The 20,694-nt window shown below is 33.3% G+C and overlaps 1 protein-coding gene across 1 annotated transcript in view; it reads left to right on the plus strand.

The window, feature by feature from the left end:
- PDS5B (PDS5 cohesin associated factor B) overlaps positions 1–18,591 on the plus strand; it is a 62,497-nt gene extending 43,906 nt beyond the window's left edge. The window contains exons 18-35 of the mRNA XM_026708825.2: positions 221–326; positions 930–1,090; positions 2,205–2,328; positions 2,475–2,633; positions 5,540–5,608; positions 6,808–6,944; positions 8,098–8,221; positions 8,375–8,579; positions 9,906–10,020; positions 10,188–10,320; positions 10,789–10,908; positions 11,203–11,265; positions 12,058–12,203; positions 14,756–14,855; positions 15,187–15,656; positions 15,736–15,837; positions 16,048–16,186; positions 17,743–18,591. Of these exons, the coding sequence (XP_026564610.1) occupies positions 221–326; positions 930–1,090; positions 2,205–2,328; positions 2,475–2,633; positions 5,540–5,608; positions 6,808–6,944; positions 8,098–8,221; positions 8,375–8,579; positions 9,906–10,020; positions 10,188–10,320; positions 10,789–10,908; positions 11,203–11,265; positions 12,058–12,203; positions 14,756–14,855; positions 15,187–15,656; positions 15,736–15,837; positions 16,048–16,186; positions 17,743–17,778 (2,509 nt within the window). The 3' untranslated portion in view covers positions 17,779–18,591. The remainder of the gene's footprint in view (positions 1–220; positions 327–929; positions 1,091–2,204; positions 2,329–2,474; positions 2,634–5,539; positions 5,609–6,807; positions 6,945–8,097; positions 8,222–8,374; positions 8,580–9,905; positions 10,021–10,187; positions 10,321–10,788; positions 10,909–11,202; positions 11,266–12,057; positions 12,204–14,755; positions 14,856–15,186; positions 15,657–15,735; positions 15,838–16,047; positions 16,187–17,742) is intronic.
- Positions 18,592–20,694: the final 2,103 nt, after the last annotated feature.

Here is a 20,694-nt window from a genome sequence, read left to right on the forward strand (position 1 = left end):
TACCAGATAAAATTAAAGAAAATAGATTCTATCACTCACTATCTTATTAAGCATAACACAACTGAATGATTACAACAGTATTAATGAGAAGAAAAATGTATATCTTAAATATGTGCCATTGCTCTATTAAAGGAAAAGTTTCTTGCTCAAATATACTGCTTCCACATGATCACATTTAAATGGAATGTCCAATATGGTTCTTTATCATTTCCTTTATTAGTGCCCTTATTAAACAAGTAAACAAATCCATAGATGGGACAGCAGATGATGAAGATGAAGGTGTCCCTACTGATCTGGCAATCAGAGCAGGTCTTGAATTGCTTAAGGTAAATTTTTCTATTAAAACACTATTGTAATAATTTTTGTTACATTTTTTTACTTTAATAATAGTGACTTTCATGAAATGAAGGACAAGGAAAGGAAGTAAATATGAAATTAATCTAATTCAGTTGTGTTATAGACTGATATCTAACTTTGCAATCACCTCTATCCTTTGTTGGAGCCATAGGCACTTATTAGTATGGCCTGCCCCATTTAGAAATCTACATTATTTAATTTAAAATTTTTCTAATTCATATGGTCAGCAGGTCTGGTTGTCCCATTTTTTTCTAAGAATTGATAATATAACATTGACGGTGATAGAGTACAAAATTGAATGTCACCAAAGGTAAGTAAAAATCTACTAGCCATCCATAGTGTTGCTATGGAGCATGTCTGAGGCTCAATCAGTCACTAAATGAGCATTTGTAGCTCATTAGATTTATACATAAGCCATTTAGATAGATCCTTATTGTAATTGGAACTAGGGTGTTTGATGTTTATCCATAGATACATAAAGATTTGTCAAGATTGATTCAATGAGATATATTCAGTCAGCATAGGTTAACACAAGAATGATTTTAAAAACCCTTTTAATCTTACTCTTGCAGGTTCTTTCATTTACCCACCCTATCTCATTCCATTCAGCTGAAACATTTGAATCTCTCCTGGCCTGTTTAAAAATGGATGATGAAAAAGTAGCTGAAGCTGCATTACAGATTTTTAAGAACACAGGAAGCAGAATTGAGGAGAATTTTTTACATATCAGATCGTGAGTTAATTCTATATTGTTTATTAGAACTTCATCCAGAGGTGGTATTCAGCAGGTTCTGACCAGTTCTAGAGAACCGGTGGTGGAAATTTTGAGTAGTTCGGAGAACCGGCAAATACCATCTCTGACTGGAGATTTTACAGTATCCTTCCCCTGCCACGCCTACCAAGCCGTGCCCACAGAACCGGTAGTAAAAAAATTTGAATCCCACCACTGACTTCATTCCATTTATACATAATATTTTCTCTACAATAACCACCCTGTGAGGTGGGTTGGGCTGAGAGAGTGTGACTGGCCCAAAGTCACCCAATAGACTTTCATGCCTAAGGTAGGGACTAGACTAAAGTGGTTTCTTGTTTTTTTAGGCGAGCACATTACCCACCAGATGAAGGCTAAGCAAATAAGTATGTTTAAAGTATACTTATGTATATTTCAGTAGCATTCCTATATGTTTTCCTAGCAAGATGAGGGCCCTAAAGATTTCACTTTACTGTTATATTTTAGTTGGTTCCCTTGATGTTTTTATTCCTGGAATTTACATTGTCTTTTATGCTGAGGAATAATGATGATTTAAAAGAATGAAATCTTTCCCTCTGTTTGTATGAGACTATCTTTATCTTTAAGAACTAGATAAATTGTCACAGATTTTAGAAATTGTACTTAAAAAGTAAGTGCATCGTTGCATATACAAGCTTTTTATAGACTAGGATTGTGGCTGCTTCAAAAATGGTTTAGAAGAAAAAGGTTGGAACCTAAACACCTCAAGTTTGTTAAAGTATTCTTTGGTATAGCATGCACAGAATCAGGAAGAGAGGTGCTGTCCATGTGCAAGTGCAATATTGGATTCAGAGTCACTATGATTGAAAAAGCACATAAACAAGCAGATTATATTACATATGTACATAAATTGTGGGATGATTTTTGAACTTTTGATTTGCATGGTGGGTCACCATTTATATTATGAATACGGGAAATCCTGTATAGTTAGGAACAGAGCCTATTGTAGCAAAATTCTGATTAAATACACAAGGATTCAAGTTAAATATACAATGGTTCAAGTTCATTAAACAAAACTACTCATACAGTATTATTTATGTTTGTTTTTTTACTCTAGAGCTTTACTTCCAGTTTTACAACATAAAGCTAAAAAAGGTCCTCCTCGACAGGCCAAGTATGCCATTCACTGCATCCATGCAATATTCTCCAGTAAAGAAACACAATTCGCACAGATATTTGAGGTATTTTTTTAAATTTTATGTTTATAGTTCATTTATAGTAGAAAAATCTGAATCATTTGATTTTGGTTAAAATGCTTTTAAATGCTTGCAGCGGACTCTTCTTTAAGGGCATATGGATATTAACATTTATCATTTATATATTTTAGCCACTACATAAGAGTCTCGATCCAAGTAATCTGGAACATCTGATTACACCACTGGTTTCTATCGGCCACATAGCCTTGCTGGCTCCTGATCAGTTTGCTGCCCCGCTGAAATCTTTGGTGGCTACATTTATAGTTAAAGATTTGTTAATGAGTGACAGGGTAAGAATGGTTTTGCTTTATGCAGTAAAAAAAATATGAGAAAAATAATAAAATACATTATATTGTGTGTATTTAACAAGAGAAAATAGCTATACAGTTCTTAGTATGTCCAGCATACTCAGTTGAGGAATTATAAAATGTAAACTTATGAAGGGTAATGAAGACAAACCAAGAATGTAATAAGTTTCTTGAGAAATATCAAATTGAATTTTTACTCCTGCTTATTCAGTTCCTTTCCTTTTTCTATAACAACATATGCACACATTGTGTGTATAAACACTATTCTATTAAATAATGTGAACTTATAAATGTATCTACTGTGCCTCCACCTGGTTACCTCATGTTGTTTTGGATTCACATACAGACATAGCCAAAATTATTGATACCTTCCATTCCCCCCAATTACAATTTCCTATGAAGTAAATTTAAACTGCCACAGCTATTTGACATAGTGGGTACACTTTGTTTTGGATGTAAAACTTAATATTATTGGCAAAAATAAAAGAAAATAATATGAATATGATTAAATTATTGGCACCCTTAAAAATTAAAAGTCTTCATTGGGTTTTAATGATCTCTTAACAGACCCTTTAATTACAGTCACAGGTATCTTCAGTCTCATAATCAGTCACTTAGCCTGTTTGAATGAGGAAAAGTACTCAGATGTTTTTTGTCATTGTGTGCAGCACAGTGAACATGGACAAGAGAAAGAAAAGCAGAGAGTTATCTGAGGAGGAAAGGAAGATGGTAACAGTAAGCATAGTAAAATTAAAGACTACAAAACTGATTTCAAAGAGCTTCCTGTTCCTTGGACCACAGTTATTAATGTTATCAAGAGGTTTAGATGGTAATCTGCCTTTTTAGATATGGCCATCAGAAGAAAATTAGAACAGAAAGATAGTTTGAATGGTGGAATAAGAGCAAAGGAAAATTTCAGAACAAAAGCTATTGACTTCTAAGATCAAGAACTACGCATCAAGTTACAAGATCCATCACTATCTAAGTGAACATGATTCCATGATTTCAGACCTGGGTAAGCCCCACTTTTAAACCCCACTCCAGACTGAAATTTAGTAAATGCATGTTGACAACCCACAGTCCTAGAATGATGTCCTTTGGAGAGATGAAACAAAATTAATGTTTTTTTGATAAGTCACAGCAACTTTACATTCACAGAAGGGAAAAACAATGGTTTTAAAGAAAACAGCACCATCTCTACTGTGAAATTTGGAAGAATCTCCATGGGTCGCTCTTATGGGTTGCTTTGCTGCTTCCAGCACTGGGTGCCTCGAATCTTCAGGGTACAAGGAAGATGATCACTGCATTTTGTGGTGAAAAGCATGCCCAGTGGTAGAAAGCTCTGTTTTCAGCCATAGTTTCTCAAACAGGATATTGACCCAAAATATACATGTAATACATTTCAGGAAGTTGAAAAGTAAACATTGGAATGTTCTAAAGTGTCCTGCTGTGTGTCCTGATCTGAATATGTTTGGAAAGAGCTGAAACTCACAGTTGAGAGAAGCCATCAAATCTAAGACAAGAAACAGTTTGCAGGTGGGACAAGAATGGAACATATTGTTGGTTGAGAAGTGTAGAAATCTCATTCAGAGCTCCAGAAAGTGCCTGCTTGCAATTATTGCCTCAATTTTTAAGATCATGTCTAGTCATATATCAACAGCTTACTGTATGAACTGTGGAATAAAGTATGGTAGATGCCATTTAATTGTGTCAGTTTCAATTTATTCCATGACAAATATGAATATGAGTTAAAAATAGAAGAGTACCAATTCTTTTGGTCATGTCTGTTATCCCTTGTAGTCTTTTTGGAGGACACCAGATTGGTTCAGATTCTCTGAACATTATTTCACATACTATATTTTTTTATAATTTTAAAATGAGTTAAAAACTAACAGTAACTAATAATTACAGAAAGAGAAAAAGTAAAGAAACAAAGAACAAACCAGAAGTGCAGATGAAAAAGAACGAGAAAAGAAATAACTTCTGGGTTTTTTTTACATCAGCTATAAGTATAAATTCAAAATGCCCTCTTATTCTAAGGGGACAACACAACTGTCTTTTTTTCTTTTTTTTTTCTTAATCATCAAAATCATATATCATCATTTCATTTTTTTCTATTTTGTACAAAAAGTCCAAAAGTGGTTTCCAGTCAGCATTAAAATCAGTCAGTGTCTCCATCTCTTCATCATCCACTGTTTTCTTATAACACTAATATTCTGTTGCTTCTGTGACTTGCTTCTATGCTTCTACTTTAGGAGGAAGTGAGGATTAGCCTTTTCAAGATAAATCTGTTCCAACAGATTAAAGTATTCCAACAAATCAAATGCAAATATCTTTAATTTCATAAAATAAACCTCATTTTTATCATCAAAGTAAAAATCCTAGTAAGGTTTCAGTGTCTTCAAAATATTTATTGGTTTGCTGCAACCAAAAAGAAATGCTAAGCTATTTAAGGGCAGCTACTCATACCTTGATTTCTGTCTGTATTAAGAGACCATAATGTATCATTAAAGCTGAAGATGAAATAGAGAAATAATACTGCCATACTGCAAACAAATTAATGGTTATTTATAATCAATAATGGAGAAATAATACTGAAATACTGCAAAAATAATAGTTATTAATTATAATAATAATTATTGTAGTTCTAGGAGCTAAAACAGTAGAATTGCCAAAACAGCTGAACAGAGTAGAATTTTTTGTCCTTAAAATATCCGCCTTCTAAAACAGCTTTACTTGAGACTGCTTACATGTTATGGAGATATTTGGACAGTTCTTAGACTTTGAAAAAAGCTTGAAATTATCTTGAAACATAGCTATGTGTTCTTCAAGGTAGAATGTATAAATATTTATGATACTAAAGTAGCAACTGATATAATTTGTTTCAGATGCCAGGAAAAAAAACAACTAAGCTATGGGTGCCAGATGAAGAAGTTTCTCCAGAGACTCTTGTAAAGGTACACTACTTAAAAACTTATATTTTCATAATTACTTTGATTTTACTCTATCTAAAGTGCTACTTTAATCTTATTTGAAAAACATGATGTAGCTGCAGTAACACATTTTGATTTACTTTGGACTAAAAATGAAGTAACTTTGCATATAATAAAATATTGATAAAAATTGTGAATTATTGATTATTAACATTAATTTGATATTTGTATGCATGTCTAATTTAAATCATTGCAGTAATAATCTATTTCATTTTTATATAGTCATTGTTAAGGAGAACATTTCTAGACATTATCCCTTTTACAGTTAGATGGCAGACACTTAAAAGTGTAAGTCTAGAAGTATAATATGGAGTAATGTAATTTTTGTCCTGTAGTTGTGGACTGGCTTAGCCTTAATCTGCGGACCCTTATAATGCAATGGGATTTGCAGGTACAGAAAACTACAATTGTTCTTAGTAGCATGTTAGTTTATGAAGTAATACTACAACTCTGCCGTATTCACAAACTGCCAAATGATACGTTGGTAATTATACAGTCTCAATTTGAAATCTCATTAAGTTCCAAAGTGCTTTTTAAAATAGAATCTGTAACACTCTTCCAAATTAAAAGAAACAATTGCATAGCCCTTCTGGTAAAGACGGATACTACAATAGAGTCACTGGATTCTGTTTTTCCAAACTTGTGTTGTACTTTGACGATAACAGCAATGCTTGCTACATTAGTAATAACACCAAATAAATGATTTAAAATTCATATATTTCATTTATTCAATTTAGGTATTACCCTACTGAAGACTGAATGGGTAGTTAACAATATAAAAAATAACAATCTACATAAAATGGCAAACAGATGACAAATCTGATGATAAAGTTGATATCATATACCCAACAATGCAAAGAGTGGGAAAGAACCAGATTTTTAAGGCTCTCAAGATCTTTTCCTAATGATGTGAATCTTTCCCCAGTGATAAAGTAGAGCACCCTCCCTGTAGAATGTTAACAGTTCCTTTAAGGAGAACATTGTGCATGAATCACTTTCTAATTTGGTTTAAGGAAAAAATAAATTTGAAATTTTCTCACTTGCCAAGTTATATTTTTCTTATAATGCTTTTGGAGAAAAAAAAAATCCCTGTTCAAGATGAAATTTCTTGAGTTGTTATAATGATAAAATTTGGCTTGATTATTCATTAACATTTATTTCAGATCCAGGCAATTAAGATGATGGTTCGATGGTTACTAGGAATGAAGAATAACCACAGTAAATCAGGAACATCTACATTAAGACTGTTAACAACAATCTTGCACAGTGATGGAGATCTAACTGAACAGGGGAAAATTAGGTATATAAATACTTTTAAAGCAACATTACAAACATTTTTTCAAATAATACAGGAAATGAAAATATGTTATATTTCTGAGCCATTCTGAGCAGAATTTTCTGCCTTACTTTGATGAATTTAGTAACTCTAGTTTCAACAGAACATCTTGCTGCTTTAGAAATAGTAGTAAATAAAGGAAGAAAATGAGAATATTTCCCACATAATGTGATAGCTTTATTATGTAAGTACAAGTAGTCCTTCCGTTATAATCAAAGACTCAATTACGATAGTGCTGAATGAGGGAGACTTATGACCAGTCCTTGAAGTTGTGGTCGTCGCGGTGTTCCCAAGGCCATAAGATCCAGGCATGTGGTATCTGGTTCACTACAACAACATTTGCAACATCCCATCACATGACAACTATTTGCAACTTACCCTGCCATCTTCCCCCAAACCAAGTCTATGGGAAAGCTGGCAGGGGGTTGCAAATCATTCTCATTCCTATCACTTTTTCCCTGGCTACTCATGCTCCATAGTGCTCACCCATGGCCTCCTGTGCTCATAGCACCCACCCATGCTCTGCAGCACCAGCCTGAGGCACTCGCCCTCTTTCCCTAGCATATATCTGCTCATGCAACTTTGTGGCTGCCCACCCATAGTACCCACTTGCCTGCACTCCATAGAACTTGCCCATGGCACCTACCTGCCCACCTACTGCTCTTACCTATTGGCTTGCTTGCCTGAGATTCCCATTCTTCCCATTTCATGGCCACACTAGGTCTCACTTAACTACCTGTGTGGTTTTCGGGTCACGATTGCTGCTAGGATTGCTATTGCTAAGTTAACATATTGCTTAACAATGGAAATTCTAGTCCTAGTTGCCATCATAACCTCAAAAGCAATTTATTTTAAAGGAGATGAAACTAGATAATGGGATACTTTTTGATTCAACAGTAAATGCAGAGAAGCTGGATAGGCAAAATCATTGTGCATAATTCAGTTAAACAAGGTGAGATGTCTTCTGAACTCAGTACCATCTTAAATATGCATGTTCAAAGATAGAAATGATTACTATCTACAGTATACCTAGTGCTGGAAACAAGAAAATAAGCAAAAATGCCTTCAATAAATCAGCCATACACTAACTAGACCATATGTTCTATTTCTTTTTCAGCAAACCTGATATGTCTCGTCTAAGGCTAGCTGCTGCTAGTGCTATTGTCAAGCTGGCACAGGAACCTTGTTATCATGAAATCATCACATTAGAACAGTACCAACTGTGTGCATTAGCTATCAATGTAAGAAAATTGAAGGAATGGGTGTTAAGTAATATTATCTCTAAATGCTTATTATACATTTCAAATTTCTGTGGCAAGCAGTTTGGCTTTGTATTTCCTAAAACAGATGTCAAAGAGTCATAGTTATATAAAATTTCTTTTCTTTTTTTTTAGGATGAGTGTTACCAAGTTAGGCAAGCATTTGCTCAGAAACTTCACAAAGGCCTATCAAGACTCAGGTTACCACTGGAATATATGGCTATTTGTGCATTGTGTGCAAAAGACCCAGTAAAGGAGAGAAGAGCTCATGCCAGACAGTGCCTAGTAAAAAACATAAATGTGAGAAGAGAATATCTAAAACAGCATGCAGCAGTTAGTGGTAAGAAATCTTGGAGTACTAGCAGAATAATTTAAAGTACAATGTTAACACTATGTCCTTCTGTATTTAAATTTATTTTCTGTACCAATACAGTTTGCCTTAAATGTTTTTCCAAAGTGGAAGAATGTGGTTGTGACATAACAATTTTATATTGATTGCATTGAGTCTTGATTTGCTTCTAAACCCAGTTCCAACTGCTGATTATTATTTTTAAATAATTATTATGCTTTCTTTGGGTTTATGATAGCAGTCTTCTCTTCATTGAACTTTCCTAATACTACTAGTAGTATAATTTAGTTCTTTTCTGTATCCCATTATCTTGTAAAGTGCATAAAGCACAACCTTATCTGTGAGAAGCACCTGGATTATGATTCTATATTTGTGAAAGATGGTCAAAGCTATTGTGTGATATCAGATAGCAGCACTAAACAACTTTGAATATTCTGTCTAGTTTCTTGTTTATTGTGATCTTGCTGCTATTTGATCTTTGTTCTTGTTAGTTTTGGTGCTGTAACTATAACCCTGATTTCTTCTTTATTTTGTTTTTACATTAAAATGTGTGCTACTGTAGTGCCTTGATTTAGGAAAAAATACATTTTATGAATAAATATGAATTATATTATTTTAAATTTGGTTCTTACCATGACTGTGCATTCTATGCCTTTTAACAGTATATATGCATATCTACTCAACTATTTCATTTCTTAATGCAGCTTCCCAGAACCAGTGCTGAATTCTCCTATCCTCTATCTATAGTTTTACTTAAAATGGTATTCAGTAATTGTAAAAACAATATGTATCCTGGATGTTAAGGAATTCTGAGGTCAAATCTGTTTGTTCAATAATGCAAGCATGCTTTCCATCCTGCTCTGGGGCTTGCTTCTCTTTATGCCTAAAAGATTGTAAGCCTAGTCACATTAAAAAAATACATATTACAGATTTGCCTAAGATAGATGCATACCACCTTTTTCTATAGCTTGTTTTCAAGCCTTTTTTGCATCAGATTCACTTGATTGCAATTGAGAGGCTTAAATAAATACATCCATCTTTCTAGAAACTTCATGGCATAGAATTTCAAACCAAGTAATTGTTTAAATTAGAACACGTAAGTTTCAGTGCATGTTGATTGTGCTTTGAAGCTATTTATATACTAGGCTAATTTTTCTTGAACTTTAAATCTTTTCTGCACATAATGACTGTCTCTTTATTTTATGCAGTTGAAGATAATCTATAATCTAATGTATATTTAATATAAAATAATCATTTATTTTATTACTGTTATGATACATCCAAATGTTAAAAATTTTCTTGAATTTACACTTTCAGAGAAACTTTTGTCACTTCTACCAGAGTATGTTGTTCCATACACTATCCATCTTCTGGCACATGATCCTGATTATGTCAAAATCCAAGACATTGAACAACTAAAAGATATTAAAGAGTAAGAATGTATTTTAAATGAAAAATTTCGGTATATTAATATACTGATTTATATTTTAATTAAATATTCACCACAACTATGATAATGTTTTTTCACAATTCAGTACCTAATTTATTCTCCAAGAAAATCAACTGGTTATTTGACAGCTATATTTTATATTTCTTCAGGTGTCTGTGGTTCATACTAGAAATATTAATGGCTAAAAATGAAAATAATAGTCATGCATTTATCAGAAAAATGGTAGAGAATATTAAACAGACAAAAGATGCCCAAGGACCTGAAGACACAAAAATGAATGAAGTAAGTTTTATTGCATATTGCTAATATTTATATAGACATAGTGAATCTTTATCTAGGTTGTAAATTGGCTGTATATAAATAATTAGTTCTCTTTTATTTAGAAATTTGGGCTTCTCCATAGTCTGCCCTTTCCAAGAATTCAAGATTGAAAACAAAATTTAATATGATATGCCTATGATAGTTCCTGTGAAAGGAACTATCACTATTCTATTCTATGATAACCAGTAGAAATTGTCTTAAGTTGCTTTATAATTATTCACTGTTTATAAATACTGTAATTTTCCAAACAATTGTAAAGCTTTTTTATTTGGTATAGTATACTTCTGAAATAGGTAAGTTTATTTTGTTTGATATTACTGTAGAATTTTTATACAAAACATGGGGTTCCAAAGATTCCTTTTGTCTTTTCAGATCTTTTATTATTAATATTTTCTGATGTTATAAAAAAAATCACGCTTTCTCTTTCAGAAACTTTATACAGTATGTGATATAGCAATGAACATCATAATGTCAAAGAGCACAACATATAGTTTGGAATCTCCCAAAGACCCTGTATTACCAGCTCGATATTTCACTCAGCCTGACAAAGTAATGTGATTTTTTTTTCCCTATAAATTTCATTGGAACTACATGTTAAAAAAATAGTTTTTTAAAGTAAATATTATGCATAATGTAGCCAGGTAACCCAAAGGATTATGAATTTTATGTGATATGAAGTGCATTGTGTGGATTATTCGTTTTACTTTTATCCCACTTTTCTTTGGAATCAACTCAAAATGTCATATTAGTTTCATAGTCAATTATGTAACTGCATATCAATTATGCAATCCCTGTTTAATCTTTAAACTGGAATCTTATCTACATTTTTTCCTTTACTTGCAGAATTTCAGTAATACCAAAAACTATCTGCCTCCAGAAATGAAATCATTTTTTACTCCAGGAAAGGTGGGCATTTGTATATTTTTAGGACTTTCACAGAATAATTCTGTTCAACCAAAATAAATTTCTTACAATAAAAAGTTATTTTGAAATTATTTATTACAATGAGGGTTGTATATTTTTTATGTTAATATTTAGCTACTAACTCAAAGGCAATTCCACCTATACTGCATTGCAGAGATTACATGGCATGATTTTAAAAACCAAGACCATCAATCTTTAAGTGCTGAAAAGTCTTCGAACAATAGAAGGATTGAAAGACGTTAGTGATGGAAGCCTAAGAGCAGATTGATTTTCAAGCTATAGTGAGGGCAGAACTTTGGATACTTCATTAATATTCTGATTAGTATAATCCAGGATTGATCATTTTGCATTACTCCTCATGGTAAGGATCTAGTAGAGCTGAAGCTGATTTCATACATAGTATATGGGTGATACAGGGGGATACTGGGATGACAGGGATTAAAACAACAGAGCATTATTAAGTATCAAACCAATGTTTAGGAAATAAGCCAGATCTTCAAGAAAGCCTCTTAACAGTAATGTACTGTATATTGCAGGAACATGTATACTGCTTGAATTCAACAGTGTCTTGCTGAACTGCTGATGTTCCAACATTGTTGACCAACATTAATTCAGAGGCCATTGACTAACTGATTGAAAACTTTTTTTTCAAAGTATGTTAAGATATTCTGAAGAGTTTACAAACTTAGATTTTGAAGTTTTGTCTTTTATTTTAGAAAGTATAATCATAACATATAGATTTAATGGATAACTGATTTGTTCTATCTTTTACAGCCCAAAGCAGCCAATGTTCTTGGAGCAGTTAATAAGCCTCTTTCAACTGCAGGCAAGCAATCTCAATCCAAATCTTCTCGGATGGAAACTGTAAGCAATGCCAGTAGCAATTCAAACCCAAGCTCACCTGGAAGAATTAAAGGAAGGTAAGTAATACAAGTTTCTCTCTACACTTCATCCTGTATTTGAATACCTAGCAGTATGACAGAATGTTGTTTTTATATCATTCTGTGTTTGTTTCTTACGTGATCTTCATTTCTATATTTGTTAAATAAATAAAATGAATGAATTCGTGTAGCTGATACCTTTTAGTTCAAACTGAGAAAACCATATTGAAGAATTATAGAGCATGAATAGAGTTTGTTTTAAGTATTGTATTATACCATTGTATTACATGATTCAGATCCATAAGCTGTAATAGGCTGCCTTGAAAATTACTTTTTCCAAATTAACCTGTTAAATGAAAAATGGTTCTTTAAAGGAGAAAATGCTGTATTAATTGATGCAAAATAGTTTTGTATTTTGAGTAGCTTACATTGATTTGGATTGCATCTTACTAATTATACATTTTGTTAATTACAAAATGGATTTGTATACTTCCTCTTCGCCTTTCTTTTGAATGGATTTTTTTTAGCTCTCAAACTGCTAAATTATGATTGCAGGCTGGGTTTTTTTAGCTAACCAGGATATGAACTGCAGCAGTATAAAAACTTTGTTTAGATTCAGAAAGAAATAGCAGAATTTTTATGAAACAGCAACAAAATTTCTATGAGCCCTAAATCTGCTGGGTAGAAATATCTAAAACATTTAACAATATTTGGCTTGCATTTAGTTAATTAAATACTGTAAAGTAATAGTTTGTTGTTCATTTACATTTGAAGTTTGAACTGGCCTGAAAAAGAGGACTTATGACCTGAATTTCCAGTTCTGATGATCAGACTTCACCCCCAGTCGCATGACCACACTTTGGACACTCAGCAGCCAGGTCACATTTACAGCCATTTGCAATGTCCTGCGGTCATGTTACCATGTTTTACAACAATTCTGCCAAAAAACAGCACTTCTAATATTCAGCAGAATTAAGCCATGGTGAACCATTGATTCTTTTAACAACTGTGGCATTTGCTTAACCACTACCACAAAAAAAAGTTGTAGAAATGCGTTGATTCACATGATAATCCAATGTACCTGTGATGTTTAAAAGAGACTAAGAACTGTTCAGGGACATAGTATAATTATTCTGTTCTGTGGTATAGTAGTAAGATATTCTATAATGAAGTTGACTCCTGGCAACTGCTTGGAGAAGACCTTGGAACTTTCTGGGCAAGATTTTGGAAACAGTTTGCCATTGCCTCCTTTCTAGGGTTGAGAGAGATAGAGAATGGCCCAAAATCATCCATCTGGCTTTGGGCTGAAATTGAAACTAGAATTCATTTTCCCATTTTCAAGGCTGGTATCATAATGATTATACCAGCATGTCTCTACAGCAGTGGTTTACTTTAAGGCGATGCTGAAATAAAATATAGGTAGTCCTCTACTTACGATCACAATTGAGTCCCCAAATTCCGTTGCTATGTGAGACATCTGTTAAATGAATTTTGCCCCATTTTATGATTTTCTTGCCACAGTTGTTAAGTGAATCACTGCAGTTGTTAAGTTAGTAAATGATTGTTAAGTGGATCTGGCTTCCCCATTGACATTGCTTGTCAGAAGAGGTTGCAAAAGGTGATCACATGATCCCAGGACCCTGCAACCATTATAAATAGGAGTCAGGTGTCTAAATTTTGATCACATGACTATGGGGATGCTGCAACGGTCATGTGAAAAACAGTCATAGCACGTGTCAGTGTTTGAAACAGTCACTAAACAAATAGTTATAAGTCAAAGACTATGTGCATTATTGCAGGAGAAAGCCATTGCTTGATAGGAAGATTGAGATAACAATGTATCCTATAAACAAAATTGAGTAATGGAATTTAGCTTAATTCTCAGTAAAACCAAACAATTAGGCATTATTTGTCAGTAACCAAGTCTTAATACATATATACATTTTCCTTTTCTTCTGTTCAGTTGTGTCCAATTTTCAGAGACTTCCTGGACAAGTCCCTGCAGTTTTCTTGACAAGGTTTTTGAAAGGTGGTTTGCATTGCCTCCTTCCTAAGACTTGAGACTTAGTGACTAGACCAAGCTCATTCAGCTAGCTTTGTGCCAAAGGCAGGGTTAGAATTCATGGTCTCCTCGTTTCTATCTGATGCCATAACCACTACTGTCTCACATTTCCTTATATTTTATAAATTACTGACTACACTTTAATAATAACAATATAGTTCTAATAGAAGAAAATATTTGTAGCTCAGCTGAATTTTGGACTCCTTGCTGTTCTATGAATTTGGATTTCTGCTTGCAGACGTTTCATTATCCTCCTAAGTAACATCAGTGCTAGTGAATGTGGGGTTTCCTCCCTTCATTTTGCTCCCTTGGTTACCCTTTCAGGTAATGAAATGTCTACAGGCAAACAACCAAGTTGCAAAAAGTACTTCATAAGGACATGTAGTTTATCAGTGAAAATGCAATATAAGGAAGTGCTTTTTGACCTTGGCAACCCTGTTTCTTTTTGGGATGATAGGGGTATTTTTGAGGCAAAAATTTATTATTAAATTATTAAAATATATTTTAATAATTTTGCATATTTTAATAGGCTTGATAGCACTGAACTGGACCACAGTGAAAATGAAGACTATACAATGGCATCATCTCTGCCAGGAAAGAAGAATGATAAAAGAGATGATTCTGAAATTGTAAGAATTAACAGCATTACTTTTCAATCAATTGTAACATTATTTTTTTAGAAATAATAAAAAATGCAAGCAATCAGAGATGTGCCTGATGATTATTCATCTGAAGGCACAAGGTTTAGAAAGAGTGCTTTAAAAACATGTATTTTCTTACAGTTTTTATATGGCCCTTCTGGTCAGTTTTTATATTATTATGCCATAAAGAAAAATACAATATTGGAGTATTAAAATATGGTGTTTTTTCAGTTTTTTTCTGGAGTGGGTTCATATTTCCTTATGTAAGTAAGATCTAGACATAGTTGATGGATGAAGTAGTGTTCTCTTTCTTCCTCAGTCAGAGCTGGAAAAGCCCAGAAGTAGAAAGAAAATGATTACAGATCCTGAAGAAAAGTTGAGAATGGATGAACTGAGCAAATTAGGACAAGAACCAAAACTTAGAAGTAGCCAGAGAGGCAGAAAAAGAGCTGCAGTTATTTCAGAGTCTGAGGAACCTCAGTGGTCAGAGGAAAAGAGGTTAAAAGAGAGTATCTTAGAAAGTGAAGATGAACAAAACAGTCCACCAAAGAAGGGAAGAAGAGGGCGACCACCAAAGGCCACCACAGGAAGCATACAAAAAGAAGAATCAACAGTAAAAACATCTAAAAGAGGGAGAAAAAAAGCTGTGCCAGTTAAACCTATGGAGGAGGAGGAAGAAGAGGAGGAGGAAGAAGAGGAGGAGGAAGAAGAGGAAGAAAGTCAGATAGACAGCATAGAACAGAAGTCAAAAGGTCGACAGTACAAAACACCCAAAAAATCACAACAAAGGTAAGTTCTTTGTTCAGTTGTCTGCTATTTTTAAATTTAAATTGACAAGATGACCGAGTTGGATATCCTTCCAAAACAGATCTGAATCATCAGAAATAAGTACAGCTGAATCAAACCAGTCTACACCGCAAAAAAGACGAGGAAGACCACCAAAAGTTCCACCCACTCAGCAGAAGAAAGGGTATGATATGATGTCAATCTAACAAGGGGTTCAAATTAATTTTAAAAATGTTTAAAGCTTAGACGATCCTGTGAGTACAATAAAGTTCACAGAAATAACAATTTAATATTACTTAGATGCTAAGATAGTCTAATTCTTTCTCCAAATCTTTCTTCATTGCTTAAATTTAAAGTGTTGAGTGATACCTTGGCTTGTGGCTTTCTATTTTAGAGGAGCTGGACGATCAAAACAAACAGCAAGCAAAGAAAATGAATCTAGTGAAGAGATGGATGTATTTCAAAGTAGTTCTCCCATTCATGATATTCCTCAAGAAGTAACAATGGAAGAAGAAGAAGTGTCCTCAATCAGAGTAAATAATATGTTTATGCACAATTGCATATAAATTTCTTTGAATGTTTATGCATTTCATACAGTTGAAGCTTTAGTAAAATGCTATCTTTGATATTACTAAATATAGTAAAGCAGAATTGGCAGTTCCCTTTTTTAAAAGTGAGAGACTTTTTCTTTGGGAAGAAATAGAGAAATCCATTTCATGTAGTACAACAAAATGTGTATAGGAGGAGAATATAGCAATAGCACTTAGATTTAGGGTGCTTTACAGCCCTCTCGAAGCAGTTTACAGAGTCAGCATATTGCCCCCAACAATCTGGGTACTCATTTTACTGACCACGGAAAAATGGAAGGCTGAGTCAGCCTTGAGCCTGGTGAGATTCGAATTGCCAAATTGCAGTCAACTGGCAGTCAGCAGAAGTAGCCTCTAACCATTGCGCCACCATGGTTCTTGCATTACTTGTGCCTATTTTAAATCTGAGCTTTTATCCAGATGGACACCTATGCAGAGAAAGTAGAAAATTATTTTTAAACCATCAGTAGGATCATCATATTCTGGACTGTGCTTAATCTAATTGAATTCAACTGTGCATCTAAATGCAATTAAACTTAGCAATTAGTGGGGCAAGCTTTTCTGCCTGATTCTTTTTGTCTTGTCATATCATGGAATGCCTTCATCTAAATGATGTTCCAGTTAATTAATTAATTAAGTAAGTAAATTTAATTTATATTGCCGCCTATTCGCCCATGGCGACTTGAGGTGGCTTACACAATATAAAACCATGTTTAAAACAAAAAAATAAAAATAAAAACAATAAAAACTAACAAAAATAATCAAATTTAGTAAAGTACAATAGAACAAAATTTGGGAAAACAAACAAAACAAAAAATCAAAACCAACTTCAACCCCCCCACCCTCCCCGACGACAGCAGATCACACTAGCCACCTGATGGGCTCCATCCCTCTCTGGGTTTCCCAGGCCTGCTGGCAAAACCAGGTCTTCAGTGTCTTTCGGAAGAGTATTAGTGTGGGGGCCATTCTAATCTCTGGGGGAATGATGTTCCAGAGAGAGGGAGCCACCACGGAGAAGGCCCTTCTTCTGGGTCCCACCAGTGTATCTCCCTCAGGGGTGGGACCCGCAACATTCCCTACCTCCTCGCTCAAATGGGTCGGGTGGATGTGACTGCCAAGAGATGTTTCCTTAGATAACCTGGACCCAAGCCATGAAGGGTGATAACTAGCACCTTGAATTGCACCCGGAAGCAAATCGGCAACCAATGCAGCTTCTGCAGGAGAAGTGACTCATGTGCACACTGGGGTCTGCATAAAACCATGTGGGCCACTGCATTTAATAGATGCATTTCCTTGATGAATCAGTTAATGCCGATTAAAATGCATTATCTATTGAAAGAGCAAAACAGCTAGATAAATATCAACACTATGCAGATTTTTAAATTCTTTATGTTGCATCCAATGTATGGTTTACACTGCTCATGTTTTTGGAATATGGAAGACTATGTACACAAAACATTCTTGAATTGAGACTTCTAGTTCTTGTTTTTTGGCTTTTTCAGGTTCGTCGGAGGACATCTAAAAGGGAAAGGCGATGAAGAGTCATGCTCCTGCCATTTTTAAATGATGTCATTCTTATCATTTGCAAACTTTTATGCTGAAGAGAATTGTTTATGCTCACAGTGGGATTGCTGAAGAAATTAAATCACTCTATTTCCTGCTCCTGCTTTTTGAAGCTCCTAGGTCATGAGCATAATTCACACATATGTTTATATCATTAACTATGGGGTTTTGTGAAATGTAATGTATGCTGGCTATATAGGCAAAAGAACTAAAAAAACTGTCTGTAAATAATCCTTTTTTAAAAAAAATATTTCTGACTTTAAAGTGCTTGTATAGCTTTTATCACGGCTTTACACAACAGTAGAAGACTGTTTGGTAGAGCTATTGATTTGGGGAAAAAGACAAAAAAAAGTAAGAATGGGTATCAAGCAATATTTGTCAGTGTCTGTATTCTTATTTTTCTTGACATTTAACTGTGAAAAAATCACTTTGACAAAATAGTGACACTTATTCTGACACTATTTGTTAAAAATAAAAAACATTCTCTTTATGTATCTAATTCAGTGTTTACCTTTGGCAGTTGTCTGTCTTTGGAGGTGCCAAATTGCTTTTAAACGATGTGGGATAAAACAATACATCCAGCTGCAGATGTGTGAAAGAATAGTCTTTTAATGCACCTCAGTATTGATAACAGATTTCTCTAGACTTCTTGTGGCATTGAGCATTTAAAAGAATTTAATATTTTAATTTTTAAAATGTGTTATTAAATAATGTAACAAAAGCTGATCCTCATATTTTCCTTATTAGTTTTTGTTAATCTGCTGTATCAATAAAATTCTGTAACTGAATTTTTAATAGTCTAGTATGTCAATGTGTATATTCCCTCCTGAACGTTACGTTCATCAAACAAATTATGTTATAATATGAGACCTAATATCTGAGCTTTAGTGAAAATACAGGTTTTATTACCATGTAAATCAGAAAATTTTATTGATGCAGTCTGTCTTTATAAAGCTGTTTTTTCTTCAGAGCCAAGTGTTTTGTATATCACAGTAAGTTGCATGTTTATGACAGAAATGTAACGAAATTTCAATGTAATTTTTAAAGTCTTATCTAGAAGATGCTACATTGCCTCATGAGAAAAAAAACTTTTACCAAGAGTCTATTGTACCTTTTTTAGTTAGCTAATATTTTTTATGTTTGTATGCTTGGGTATAAGCATGGACAATTGGAAGAGTGAAATAATAAGAAATGTGTTTGCATTAGAATGATCAGCTGCAAAATATTTCAGTCAGGGTATTCAAAATTTATATGAAATTTCAGTTTATGTTTTACATTGAAGTGATTGAACTTTGTTTCTTGGGTAGAATTACAGAAAATAGAGGATAAACTATTTTAAGACATTGTATGCAGTTTTCCAAACTGTGTTTGAACCAAAATGTATAGGTTACTATTTATGCTTAGCCATGCACATTTTATGGTTTCTCATGCTGTTTTTCCTCCTGTTCGATAGCAGTATATATGAGGAATTCAAGTTTTAACTTATTAATATTGTATCTCATGGAATAATGGAGCATTGTCATAAATTAACAAAGACATCTATGTTACATTTCCAAGGGAATATATATATATATATATATATATATCTTGGGAAAAATACAGTGATTTGAAAACATGTTTGCAAGTATATTTTTTAGTGGAAAACCAACTCTTTTCTAAGCTTTTTTATTATAATTTGTATTGGTTTTTTTTTAAGCAGCAGCAATAGACAAAAGCAAACAGTTTGTGTTTATTAAACTGTTCTACTTAAGTGCTTTTTCTAGTAGCTCTTTTAGCTAGTAATTATTGTTCTTGAGCTATATTGTATTTTTATGCCCATAATTTTGGGTAACAACAATTTAAAAAAACATTAACTAGAGGTGGCTCTGAAGACTAGAAAATTGCCCACACAATGTAATCTCAGTGGTTCACAGAATTTAGCATTGCAAATTAGAATTTTTATATCTACATAAATAAAAACATAATGTTTGACATAATCTTCATTGATAACATTTCACTGACATCATTTGCAGAGTATATCTAAACCATTTTATATGAAGTATGAAACATTAAAACTGTTCACAGGCTTTTGAAGATTTATTTGCATGAACATAGTTTGATCATATTCATATCATCCTAAATATTGCTGGAAATCAATTAATCATAAGATGTTAATGTAAATTAAATATATAATTTGACATTTTGAAATGTTTATTTCTTGGAATATAATGTGTACTTGGGAAAATAGGTGCAGATGGGATAATATGTTAAACCTTTTAGGTTTTATTCTCATACAAAAATAATGCACATGTTATGTACTAACACTTTGGGATTTGAAAACAGTAAATGGAGTAAAGTAATACATAAAGAAACTGGATGCTAAGATTCAGTTAGTATTCTTCATTATGTTCATTTCTTGGTATGTATTATATTACATTAAACAAAAAATTGAGCTCTGTTAAATTCAAGCATGAAATTCTTATAATATTACAGTAAGATATCTTGCTGCAGCCTACAGCTTTCATGTTTGTACATATAAATTACTTTATTTTTAAATTGGCTGTTTTCTTTGAGTGGCTTAATTTCTAGAGTTGGCTTGTTTTTCTAATATTTGCACCAGTTTCAACAGACACGAATATATTTAGATTCTAATGCTCTTTTTGTAAGGAAATAAATAAATGTACTTCAGCCAGAAGTACAGCTCAGAAGAAAACCATCATAGTTTGTTTAACTACAATGTTTGATAGTGCAAACATTTTCCTACTATTAGATCTTCCTACAGGTATGCCAGTGTTAAACAGACTATTTGTCATCAGTTTGAACTGTAGTATGGGCCAATTGATTGTGGTGGTGGTGTCCCATTAAATTCTATAAGTCACGCACAGCCACACTGATAAAAAGCTTTATCAACT

Source organism: Pseudonaja textilis, chromosome 7 (genome assembly GCF_049901715.1).
Source record: "Pseudonaja textilis isolate UNSWEBS1 chromosome 7, rPseTex1.2, whole genome shotgun sequence".
Classification (NCBI taxonomy): Eukaryota; Metazoa; Chordata; class Lepidosauria; order Squamata; family Elapidae; genus Pseudonaja; species Pseudonaja textilis.